This window comes from Mustela putorius, unplaced genomic scaffold, assembly GCF_011764305.1.
Source record: "Mustela putorius furo isolate JIRA1106 unplaced genomic scaffold, ASM1176430v1.1 tig00003850_pilon_pilon_pilon, whole genome shotgun sequence".
Classification (NCBI taxonomy): Eukaryota; Metazoa; Chordata; class Mammalia; order Carnivora; family Mustelidae; genus Mustela; species Mustela putorius.
This window is the reverse complement of record NW_025422002.1, coordinates 8,003,449-8,016,612: the sequence shown is the minus strand read 5'-3', so window position 1 is coordinate 8,016,612 and position 13,164 is coordinate 8,003,449. Positions and strand designations below refer to the sequence as shown.

Below are 13,164 nucleotides of genomic sequence, written 5' to 3'. Positions count from 1 at the left end.
TCCCTTCATGGGATGATGGATTTCTAAATGCTGAGTTCCTTCTGTTCAGTAAAGAGGTAACTCTGATGAATCAGTATCCACAACATGGCATTTGGCAGAAGAGTAATGTTAGTTAGACAAATGTTCTATGTAAGTCATAAGATATGACAGAGTGATAATTTTTATGGGCTGCAATAGGCAAGCACATGCAGATTCTCAGAACATCCTTCTGAATTTAAAAAATGGGCTTGAAAGTGAAGACCTTAGAGATGCTACCAACCACATAAAGATATAGATGTCAGAGATAAAATGGCACAAATGTTGGACTTGATGGACATCTCATGTACCAAGTCCCAGGGATGCCTGGAACACATACTCTACATTATGGCACTGAAATTTTTGAAGCCCTGAGCTTCGTATTCTATCACAGCATGAAGTTACCTGCCTGTCTGTAAACTTTTGCTATCTCATTATATCACTGTGCAATTTGTATCCCACTGAAAAGTTCCTGTCCATATTTACATTCTTATTCAATTCCCTGGCTGTGTTTTTCAGGAAAAGTTTGATATACAGCCTCATTTTCTACAGCATTAACATGTAGCCATAGGATCTTCATGAAACCCTCACAGGCAACTGCACTGTTTCTTGAGGTTTCATGAAACCCTCACAGGCAACTGCTCCAAATGGCAGGTAATTGTTACAATTACTCAGTTTTCTTATTTATTCTTTCAAGATTGTATTTATTTGAGTGAGAGAGAGAGAGAGACAGCGAGAGTGAGAGCGAGAGCACGCATAGGTAGGGGGAGAAGGAGAGAGAGGAGAGGGAGAAGAATCCCCACTGAGCAGGAAGCCCGATGTGGGACTCTATCCTGGGACCCAGGGATCATGACCTGAGTGGAAGGCAGACACTTAACTGACTGAGCCAGTCAGGGTCCCACCTTGCTGAGCTTTCATATACCAGTATCATTTTAGATGCCAAGTTACCTAATGTACTCCCTACAACAACTTCAGGTATAAAGCTTTATTATTCCCGTTTCGAATATGAGAAAAGGTTTTGAAAAGCTAAATAATATCCAGTCTCTCATGGGACCATTCAGGGATAGCTCTGAAACATAAACACAGGCCTCCTTCATGCCAAAAACTGGTTTCTTAAACACTTGGGTAGAGTGATTTTTTGCACTCCAGGATGGCCCCAAATTTCTTTTTCAGGGATATCACCATCTGGGTACTTTCCCTTATTCCCTTAACCTTGGTATCTACACAAAAAAACGTGTCATTCCCCCAAAAGATCATATTCTAAACTGGTCTTTGTGTCAACAATATACTGGTAAGTGTTAAGGATAAACACAGTTAGCTAGTGGGGTAGGAGTGGGGAAGCACAGAAAAGAAAAATCACATCTGACCTTTCTGTTCCCAAACAACAAATAGTCTACAAGTATACTTCTAGAAGTATTGAGAGGGACTTACTTTATTCTGTAATCTCTCTAGAAGAACTTACTGTATTCTGGAAGTATCTAGAAGGACATTAGTATGTGTAGCTAGCACTATGTCCCTGACAAAATCTCAGTCTACTATGAAACAGCATAGGATCTTTCAGAATTTGTGTTTTCTGTGAAAGTTTAAACCACCATGTGCATGTCCCTGTGTGGAATGTCAGTCAAGCTAACCCATGAGCAGGATGGGTCACCAGCAAATCTTAGTGTGTATCCATAAAAATCTGGGAATCACCAGGGAGGGTAGGATGAAGAAGGACTAGCTCTTAAGGTTGAGAGAACTAGGAACTGGGTATCAAGCAAAGTTGGATGTTCTTAAAATATTGAAGACTATGGCAGCTTTCCTTGTTTGAAGGAATTTAAATGTTTGAAGGAGCATTTAAATGCATATGGATCATTTATAACAATAAGAATTGCCTGGTTGTTCAGGTTAAGTTTCTATAATAATTAAGACACATCTATCTCCAAGTTAAATTACCAAGAGTACACAGCTTAATAGTAATATGTTTTTCATCATTCTTCCTACCATGACTTTTTACCATCTTGGCTTTTCAGAACTCACTGCTTTTCCCTGACTGTAGAAATCTGCTCTCTTCAACTAGTATGGGACCCACTCCTCATCTTCAAAGTTGTCTGGGCAGGTGACTAACTCATTGAATGTCTACTTGGAGTTACTATATGATAAATACCTCATTATGGCTAAAGAAACTATGTAAAAAGATAAAGAGAAACAAGTTGGCATTTTAATTTGTGCCCAAATCCTAGAAGCATTTTAAGACTCTCTTATTCTTTAGCAGAACCCAGTCATAGAGGGAGATCTACAAGTTGGGCTGCTGTCTGCAGTTCTTAGAACAACCACGGTCTATGCTGTCTAGAGCCAAACTGTCTGCAATGCCAGACTTCTTAGCCTGCTTCATAAGGGTATTTCTTTCCAATGTGACTATTATTTCTATTTTCAGAATCTCATTCCCAAAGCATCTTTCCCTTTTATCAGCTACATCCTTAAGCTTATCAACACTTCCCTCTCCCATCCACTCTTTTCCATCATTAAAACTTATTGTCCACCATGGTTTCAAGAATTCTTATCAATACAATAAGATTGGTCCCATCTCTCTCCATCTCTTCTTTCCCTCTAGTCTAGCAAATCTCAGCATGCTTTTTCTCTGATTATTCCACTGCCAAGTTGACTCTTCAACAATGTGGGTGGTTAGTATTGTCAACCCCCTGCATAGTCAAATGTCCACCTGTGACTTTTGATACCCCCCAAACTTTATAAATAGCCTACTGATGCAAGGAGGCCTTACCAGTGACATATTAATGAACACATATTTTGTATGCTATAGGCATTACATACTGTATTCTACAAAGTATTCTAAAGAAAATATTAAGAAAGTTAGAAGATAACACATTTATAGTACTGTATTTATGGGAAAAGTCCATTTAAGTGGACCCGTGCAGTCCCAACCCATGTTGTTCAAAGGTCAACTGTTTCTAAAGGTCACAATTTTTAAACAGTAATTTGTGAATACTTCCAAAGCAGAATACAGGATTCACTGGATTTGGGGAAAGGTGGTACAAAACAAAAACAAAAACAAAAACAAAACCCACATGACCACTCATGTACTCATACCCAGTAACAGGAATAAGAGACACAATGAGAGTAGTAATACTTATCTCCACTCAATACAGCACATCTTACAACTGCTAAAGTGGTAAGGAAGAAAAGAGAGCAGAGACAATATTCAAATAATTTTGGGTCACAGAATTTAGTAAATGTGATCAGATATTTTACATGGAATGAGTGAGATATTTTTTGATAATGATTTTGATCATGAGCTTATTTTTATGAACCTGAATTCCTGACGATCAACATAAAAATGTCACTACAGATAGAACAGTGTTGTTAAAACATTGAAAGTGTGGGGTTTGGCCTTAGAATAATCCTAATGGCCACAAAACGATCCATCCTACCTTCCTGACTCTACAGAATACAAAATGTCAGAAGGAACCAAAAAACTTCTATCATTAATCATATAGATACTTCTAGTGTACCTGGATGTTTGTCATACAGACAAATTATGCAGATGTCAAACTCATTTTTTTCAGTTTCCTCTTGAGAATTTTGTTTCACACAGTCTAGTCAACATTGAAATAATTTTTTCCTCCCTTCAATATTATAAAGATCGTATTTTTTTTTTAAGATTTTATTTATTTATTTATTTGACAGAGACACAGGGAGAGAGGGAACAGAAGCATGGGGAGTAGGAGAGGGAGAAGCAGGCTTCCGCTGACCAGGGAACCTGATGAGGGAGTCACTCCCAGGAACCTGGGATCATGAGCTGAGCCAAAGGCAAATGCTTAATGACTAAGCCATCTAGGCATCCCTAAAGATTATATTTCTGAAAACACTGTTGCTGTATACCATGGCATTAAGAATATAGTTCATGTGGAATTGTAATTTACTGAGTTGTTTATCTAATTAGGTAACATTGATTTTGCATCATTATTTTTTCTCATACCTCTGTTCCTATCCTATCTCTCCTTCACAAAAACACTTTGAGGAAAATCCATCTTCATACCATTCCTTTTTTTTTTAGGACCATGGTTTGCATGCATTATTCCTCATTAATAGGTGTTTGTCAAATGGTTCAATCTACCATATTTGGATGGCCAATATTCAAAGACCCATACTGCAAATATAAACTAAGCAACAGTATACCTAACATGAGTGCATTCTCTAGATCATTCTAGACAATTCTAGATCATTGTAGATCAATCTAGAATAACATTTTGGGGTTTTGTGGTATTTCAAGGTCATCGCTACAAATGATAAAAGTTATTGAAGTATGAAATTGGGGTATTGCTATATAATATAGGAGTAGATGATAAGATGGTAGAACATGTCACATGCTTCTGTAACCACCCCCACCCCCACTCCTAGTTCCAGTATGCTTAGGGTAAAGACCAAATTCCATGTATGTCCCCACACACGGCTTACTCCTTGTCCACATCTCTACACTAGCAGCCTTAGCGGACATACTCATCCTATTCACTGTACTTCAGTCAGGTAATGCTACTTTTTCTGTCCACAGAGGTACCATTATTTCTCCTGCTTCCAGCCTTTTGTCATGTTATTCCTCCATGAGAAATTCTCCTATCTGTCCTTCCCTCTACCTAACTAACCAGTGCCTACTTCTTCCTCAAGGAGGTCTTTTGAGACAGCTTCTGCCTTCAATATAAGTGAAATTTCTTGGTTATATGCCCATATATCCCTCAGAACACTTATTACAGTTTATAATTATGTATTCATGGGGAGCTCACAGGAATAATGTCGATTTTCTTCCATTGTCCTCTGAGAAGCATGAAAGCTAGGTCTTTACTGACTTGCTTACCATCAGAGCATGGTGCCTAGTATTGTGTAGAAGAAGGAGTTGCTCAATAAATATTTGTGAATGCACCAGTGAATGTTTATCCTCTGACTACTTCATACATGTACATACATATGCATAGCATACATACATGTTTTTTAATTTGGAATTATTATGAAAATTTACTATGAGGCTGCTTATGGTTTTTTGTTTGTTTGGGTTTGTTTGTTTGTTTTTTAGGTAAACTCTAAGCCCAACGTGGGGCTCAAACTCATGATCCCAATATCAAGAATCACATGCTCTATTGACTGAGCAAGTCAGGTGCACCCGTAAGTATTTTTAAGCATATTTTAAATAGCAGCAGACACATTAACTTGGATATTATGGAAATTATTGAAACTCTCATCACTCTAAACCCAAGTATTTTGTTTCTTTAATCAAATACACAGTATGGTCTATGATAACAGTTAAATCCGGTGCTGAGAGGGATTTGCTGGATTTTTGTTTATGTGAAAATGACTTCATACTCCTGGCTAAAACATGAACTAATATTTATCACTGAGAGCATTCAAAGCAACATGACCCTTTTGAATTTGAAGAATCAATGAAAATGTCAATTACTGTTAGATGGACAGGCAGAAAAGAATACAATTTTGTCTGTTCTACTCTTGTCCTGCAGGACTTATGCTCCCGTTCCATTTTCTGAACAATCTAGTAAAATTCAATTTACTTTTTCAATTTGTCTCCAACCAAGCTTCCTTCTGTCAGCTATGCAGACATTTCAATGCTGGCCACGTAGAGTACCAGGAGAAGAACAACTGGAATGAAATTACCTGTGCATTTGCGATCTGTGTCTTCTTTCTTTGACCCACTAATCGTCAACTTGCAGTTGAAGTTTTCCTCCCAGTATTCAGCAAACCATACATTTCTTCTGTTGTTTTCAAGTGTGCGGGACGTAAAATAGGCATCAAACCCTAAACAGAGTTAAATGAAAAGGTCATTGCTTGTGGGGTACTGCTGGGATATTTAGAAATAGAAATACCAGTGATGGGTTTTCTTTGTTTTAGTAGACTGTATGCTCTTTTGTGTCAATTAAAAAAAAAAAAAAGAAGAAGAAGAAAAATATTCCAGGACTAACCTATGGCTAAATCCCTATTTCAATCTATCAGGCAGAGATGTGACCTACAAATGACACAGTCACAATGACCTTAGAGAGGACATGATGATCACAATATGTCTTACATCTCCAGTGATGCTAGACCCGGGACAAAATGTCTTCTTCCTTCTCACCAAGATAATTGATAATTTCAGTGCTTACTATAGATAAGATTTTCTGCTTCACAAAGATTCTTTTATTCACCTCAACAACCAGTACAGCAACCACTATCATTCCCACATCGCCAATAAGGAAATGAGGCTCAGATGAAATAGAAGCATGCCCAAAGTCAACCACTAAGCCATGCAGTTATCTGGGACTCTGTGAGCTACTGACCTGTAAATATCCATTTAACACCTTCTTTCATTTAATAACGCTCCATTGTGTCATTGATATCCTAATCAAAATGGAAGCTTTTAAAAAGGCCAGAAATAAATAGGAGTCTCACAGAAAGCTCAGTGCTGCTCACTGAGTGCCATGGCGTATGTGAGGAGCAGAAACTCGAAAGTCCAGGTCCCCAGGAAATCTCTTGTTACCTCTTTAGGAATGCAGCCTCAAATGCTCCAATGGAGCCACAAGGTCTTAGGAGAATCAGATCCGGTAACACGAGGTGGGCTGGGGGGCCAGCTCCACTCACTTCCTAAGTCAAGGGGAACTTGAGCAAGTGCAAGCTTCCCTCATCATCCTTTCATCTTTCTGTAGAAATGAAGACTACCCTACCTCCTTTCTTCTCAGTACCTTGTTTAGGATGGGGAGAAGACCTTGGAAACTTACAGAGTTCAGGGTCAACAATAACAGGAGATGGACTTGAGAAAACTGAGTAACTGTTATTTAAATTACTCAGTTTTCTCATTTTAAGGTCATTAAAAAATAATAATAATAGTTCCAGACTCTCAACTCCATAATAGGACCATATCAGGTTAACTATACTCATTACTAAGTGGCCAACACCAAATTCATGGCCTGACATATATAAAACCTACTATAAATGAAAAATCTAAAGTAAATGAGACAGTAAAACAAACCAAAAAACATAAAGCACAAGAGATTATATAATATTTTAGAGAAAATAAAGTATTTTGCATCTCTTATTTCATTTTCTAGGCTCTTATCAGTACATGCTGGCCAACTGTCCTTTTATCCCTCTACCTTAAATGATCTGAAAGTAATCTGGCTAGAGTATGTGATTCCATTCCATTATCAATACTGATTAAGCTATCTGGCTGGAAGTCTTCCTGCCTCACTGTTCTCCCACAGCCCTGCCTCCAGATGACTATAAAGTAGAACAACACAATATTCTTCAATAAAGGAAAATCTCTGGGGGAAATACACGAGTCCCCAATGTTTCCCAAGACACTAAATGTATGCCTTCAGTCATGTATATACATACACGCGTGCACACATGGTGACTGGTGACAGAGCTTTCATTTCTTTCACCATTTTGCCCTGTGTTCCCCCCTCCCACCTTCCCCACCCCCAAAACCCAACTAATCAACAGTGGTAGATTATGACAATGACCCCTGACTAGACCTGCTTCCAGGGCTTCATACCCATACACACCTTCCCTTTTCTGTGGGACATAGACAGGTGTGATGCAGGCAAAGGCTGGGAAGCCCTGGCCTCATCATGGCTTGTTGTGGAATTCTCTTTCTTGGAATCCAGCGGGCAGTGCTCTAAGACATTTGACAGCAGGATGGTAGGTCATGTGGCAAAAGCCCAGCTTGTCTCAGCTGAACTTTTTTGGAGATTGCAGCCCTCCAGCAGACGGCGGTAGAAGAACCACTTAGCTGAGACCAGCTCCAGTTGCACAATGGTGTCTGTTCATTAAGTCAGTAACACTAGAGCTAGTTGTTTAAGTAGCTGGAAGACTGAAACTCTCCTTCTTTATCACAGCACCATAATTCTCTCTGTGCAATACCCAAACAACACACCCTTCATGAAGAAGCACACTCGACAGAACATGTCCAAGTTTCAAAAGTAAACTCTTCTGCCACAGGTCTAAATCCCCAACCAGCCTCAGAACAGGAACTACTAAAATGGCTCAGATTGTAGCAAGGGTATATCCCTTTCCCAGCTCAGAAAAAAAAAAAAAAAAGTCTTTAAAGGAAACCTCATCACTGAAAATGTCTGCCACTTCAAAGTGCTTCTCTCCATCCTGTGTCTACTGGAAATGCAAAAGCCCGTTTAGGAAAGAAGGACTAGTATTGTGGCTAACGTGCAAGTAGGGGACTGTGGAACATTTAAAACAGAAGGAAAAGAACACAAAGCAGCAGTCAGAACTTCCCTCTCATCTGAGCAAGAACAAACAGACTTCTGGAAAAAAAAGCAAGCACAATTAAAGCTGTCTGTATGCACCACAGCACAACGCAGAAAAGGAACAGAAACCCTGAGCCACAACCTCTCTCCTTTACACTCACACAAATAGCTGGTGCTTAGCTTCCTCCTCTTCCTCCTCCGACTAGCCCGCTGGCTACCAGCATCTCTAAGTTGAAAACTGCTCTTGCTTCCCAAATGCATGTATATATGGACTTCCGGAATATCTCCTCAGATGCAGATTTGGGTGGAGGAGGTCTTGGGTGGGGCTAAATACACTGCATTTTTAACAAGCCCCAGGTGATGCTCAAGCTGCCTACACTTTAAGAAGCAAATGCTCCAGGGCAAATGCTGCATTTGTTGTTGTTGTTGTTGAATTTTTTTTTAATTTATTTTCAGCATAACAGTATTCATTGTTTTTTGCACCACACCCAGTGCTCCATGCAATCCGTGCCCTCTCAAATCCTGCATTTTAACTAGCTCCTCATGATCCTTATACTGCCCGTACTTTGAGAAGCAGGATTCTAGAACAAATCCTGAACTTCAGCAGATGGGACTTGAACAGTTCCAGCCTAATTTGTGAGATCTTAGTATTTTCACCCTCAAATACATGTCTGGTTCAGATGAGAGGGTCTTTGCTTTGCTTCTGTAGTTGTGACATTTGCTCAGTACCGGGCTCAGTATGGCAGGAGCTTTGCCTTACCGTCTTATAGCCTGCAGATGGCCTGGGGAGGTAGAACATGCTGCCTTAATTGCTGGTGAATTTTCCTGGTGTGCTCCCTGTGTCTATATATCCCTAAGCATTGTTTCTCTGGGTCCCTTTGCAGCCTCCAAAGTTGTCCCTCACCTGTATGTCCTGTCACCATTCTGGGCTCTCCAGCCTGGCATTTCAATCTAGCTGCATGTCTTAGTGTTGCTGAAAAGATAACCTGAACTAGCCTTGTGTCTTCACTACCTCCTCTGAAGGTCCTATGGGCTCTGAGGGGAAAACTCAGAGCTCTCAGTCAAGTAGTAGAATGTAGCATACATTTGCTTTTGAGTGGTGTCCTGAAAACCTCAACAGTTTGGCTTTTTTGTATGGAAGCCACATAGTGTACTGGTGAATATAGACATCAGAGACACACAATGTGGGTCTGACTCTAACATTCTGATTTTCTACCTGTATGACCTTGAGCAGATGACTTAGCTATTTTGTGTCTCAGTTTCCTCATCTGTAGAAGGGGATTAATATTAATATCCACCTGGGGTGCCTGGGTGGCTCAATCGATTAAGCCACTGCCTTTGGCTCAGGTCATGATCCCAGGGTCCTGGAATCGAGTCTGGTCTCAGGCTCCTTGTTCTGCAGGGAGTCTGCTTCTCTCTCTGCCTCTGCCTGCTACTCTGTCTGCTTGTGCGCTCTCTCACGTGCACTCTCTCTCTCTCTCTCTGACAAATAAATAAGCCCTTTAAAAAAATATTAATATCCAACTTCGTATTGTTAGAAGGATTAAATGAGCCATTATTTGTAAAGTACTCAGCATTGTGCCTGATGAAGTAAAATGCAAACTGTTGGTTATAAAATAACCATAGTCATCCATTAAGTAACACTTACCCTGTGACAGGCACTGTTCTCTACACTCACTTATCTTGGGTTAAAACAGGTGGCCCCTCATCAGACTCATGGCTAGCCTGGTGGGGAAGATAGACTTTGGCAAGAATCATTTAAATAAATATAAAATTACAACTGTGATTATTTCTATGAAGGAAGAGTACATAGTGTTTGGGGAGCACACACACATGCCCAGAGAGAGCAAGAACTCTCTTGGAGTGCCAGAGAGGGCTTCCTGGAGGGAGTAAACACAGGTGAGAAAAGGCAAAGAATAGATTTTGACCAGAAATGTGGGAAGCAAAGAGACTGGACATTTATTCAGTGGAACGCCATGTGCTTTGTCTTAAGAATATTGAAGTCATTTAGCGTTACAAAATCCATCAGGGGGGCACCTGGGTGGCTCAGTGGGTTAAAGCCTCTGCCTTCTGCTCAGGTCATGATCTCAGGGTCCTGGGATCGAGTCCCGCATCAGGCTCCCTGCTCAGCAGGGAGCCTGCTTCCCTCTCTCTCTCTGCCTGCCTCTCTGTCTACTGTGATCTCTCTCTGTCAAATAAATAAATAAAATCTTAAAAAAAAAAAAATCCATCAGGAAACAAGGCCTTAAAATCAACAAATATAAAGGAAACATCTCCCATGTATATGCAATCTAGAATTTCTACTAAAATTCTAATAAACCAATGGCTTAAATGTTAATGTTAATGAATGAATAAATATGTGAATAAGCTATTCTTGTGAGTGGATGTCAAAATCTTTGTCAGATTTCAATTTGCTCATACAAAAAATTGCACTGACTGTTACAATTACAAAGGTAATAAGCACTTCATCTTCATTTTCCCAATGAGTGTCAGATAAATCCTAAGAAGTAGGTACTAATCATATCAACAGTTTTGAGGTAGAAACTAAAGCTCAGAGAAATTTGAACCCAAATCAGTTTGCTTGTTTTTGACATCCATGCAGAGTGGTGTTTCACACATTTTGGTGAGAATCACAATCATCTGGAGAGTTGATGAAGAAAATAGAGATCATGGAGGCAGGTCAGCCCTGTTTCTTTCCCCCTCAAGTTTCCCTAGGAGATTCTCATATTCCAAAGATTGAAAACCATGCCTATGGTGCATTGCTGGGGTCGACTTATTATGCTACCTCTTCACTCTCTCTAATAAATGCCCTATCACCAAGCTACTATATCAAACACAACTCCACTAGGCAATTGGAAAGTTCAACAGGTGGAAGAACAAAGCTATTCTATGATCAGTTGCTGGAATGGGTGAGCCAATCCAAATGGTAAAACTGGCAGCATGGGCTCACCAAGCTGGGGCAAAAACTAGTTTCAGAAAACAGAGCTCCTCTCAGACAATTCAACAAAACAGAAGCAGAGGTCAATAGCTATTATTCAATCTACTGAATCTTGCTGGTTTACCTCAGCTGAGTCCAATTTCTTGGACCTACTGTTTATTTTTCTTTAGTAGGGCCATGGTAAGAGCTAAATTAAGTCTCATTGGTACCCTCATTTTCATCCATATGGAATGAAGCTATTCAGGAAATATTCAAGTTTTTATTTATTTTTTATTTTTTTATTTTTTTAAAGATTTTATTTATTTATTTGACAGACAGAGATCACAAGTAGGCAGAGATGCAGGCAGAGAGAGAGGAGGAAGCAGGCTCCCCGCTGAGCAGAGAGCCTGATGCAGGGCTCCATCCCAGGACCCCAGGATCATGACCTGAGCAGAAGGCAGAGGCTTTAACCCACTGAGCCACCCAGGCACCCCAGGAAATATTCAAGTTTTTAAAAGAGACCTTGCTGTAACCATCTGTTTACAATGCCTTGGGATGTTTTTGGTTGCCTTTTAGGTTAGGCACACATCATACCTCTGTTTTATTAATAGACAAGGAGCTTCTGCTATGGGGTGGTTCAAAACTTTCCCTCCAGCTGCAGGCACTAACTCAACACTCTTGATCTGTCATTACAGTTTCTGCAGCCTAGTGATTTTACATTTGTTTTAAGTCAGTTCCACACCCAGCATGGAACTCAACATGGAGCCTGAACTCATGACCCCGAGATCAAGACCTTAGTCTAGATCAAGAGTTAGATGCTCAACTGACTGAGTAATCCCTAGAGACCCAACTTCCTTTTTTTTTTTTTTTTTTTTTTTTTAAGGAATAGGGTATTTAATATAAGATTTGCAGTCACCAAGGTGCAACAGAATTAGGGACAGAAGCAGAAAGTAGAATAGCTAATCTAATAATATATGTATACAGGGGTATATATGTGTATTCCAGTGAATTGAGACTTTATTCCTACTCTTATGGGAGCTCAGAAGAAAAGTCATCTGGACACGCATGCCTTACTCTTGGTTAAATTATCAGTTTTAAAATTTAACCCAAGGCACCAAGACTGGGATTTCATCTCACAGAAAACGGAGTAAGAATTATGTTAAAGGAGAAGGTCATTCCTGTATGTAAAGCTGATGAAATTCTTAGCATTAAATTATTCCTTTTGTTGAACAGATTATTTTAATTTCAGAAATTAAGCTACAGGGGATTCTAAGGCAAATGTCTCACTGGGTACATGTTGAACAAAATTCATATAACCTTGGAAGTAAACTTAAAGCAACATGGAAATAACAAGCAGGATTTTAGCAGGTGTTACAACTACATTTATGTGGTTCTTTTCTCTTTAACTGGGGTGCTGCCCTCAAATGCTCCCTAAAATTTGTGGCCGAGACAAGAGTGTGCAAATCAATAGACACATAATTCATCCAGAGCAGGATGTTTAGGTGGCCTTTCCAGCTGAGGAGGAAGAAGCTCTTACAAGTGTGTGGCAGAAAGGAAAGCTATCAGTGTCAAGAGGGGGTTAGAGGACACAGCTGCCTGTTCAACCAGGGTGAAGGGATGCTGACAGAAAATAATGGGGCTTTGTACAGTCTAAGAGAGTGACCAGTAAGTAGCCCTGATTGCTGATTTAACCCCACAAGTCATGCACTGCAGCTTAGAACATCACTGTCAGCCTAAATGGCAGGGAGCACCCAAGGCTTTCTTCTACCAGTTCATAAAGGAGAGGTTCTTAGCTCTTCCTGAGCCACCTATGTTCTTTGTTCAACTCAGGAAAGATGGCTAATGATTTAGAAACACACAGGTTCTGGCACATCATAGGGATAGGATACTAACAGAATAAATCTATGAATCAATGAATAAAAAGACAGAGAGTGAGAAAGAATGATAGCGAGAAGGAGGGAAGGGGGAGGAGGAAAGAAGAGGAGAAGAGAGAGG

General features: G+C 39.9%; 1 protein-coding gene across 2 annotated transcripts in view; it reads right to left on the bottom strand.

Moving 5' to 3' along the window:
• GRM7 (glutamate metabotropic receptor 7) overlaps positions 1-13,164 on the bottom strand; it is a 911,662-nt gene that overhangs the window by 343,071 nt on the left and 555,427 nt on the right. For both annotated transcript variants that reach the window (XM_004738422.3, XM_045063251.1), the window contains exon 5: positions 5,674-5,814. In XM_004738422.3, coding sequence (XP_004738479.1) covers positions 5,674-5,814 — 141 coding nt within the window. The remainder of the gene's footprint in view (positions 1-5,673; positions 5,815-13,164) is intronic.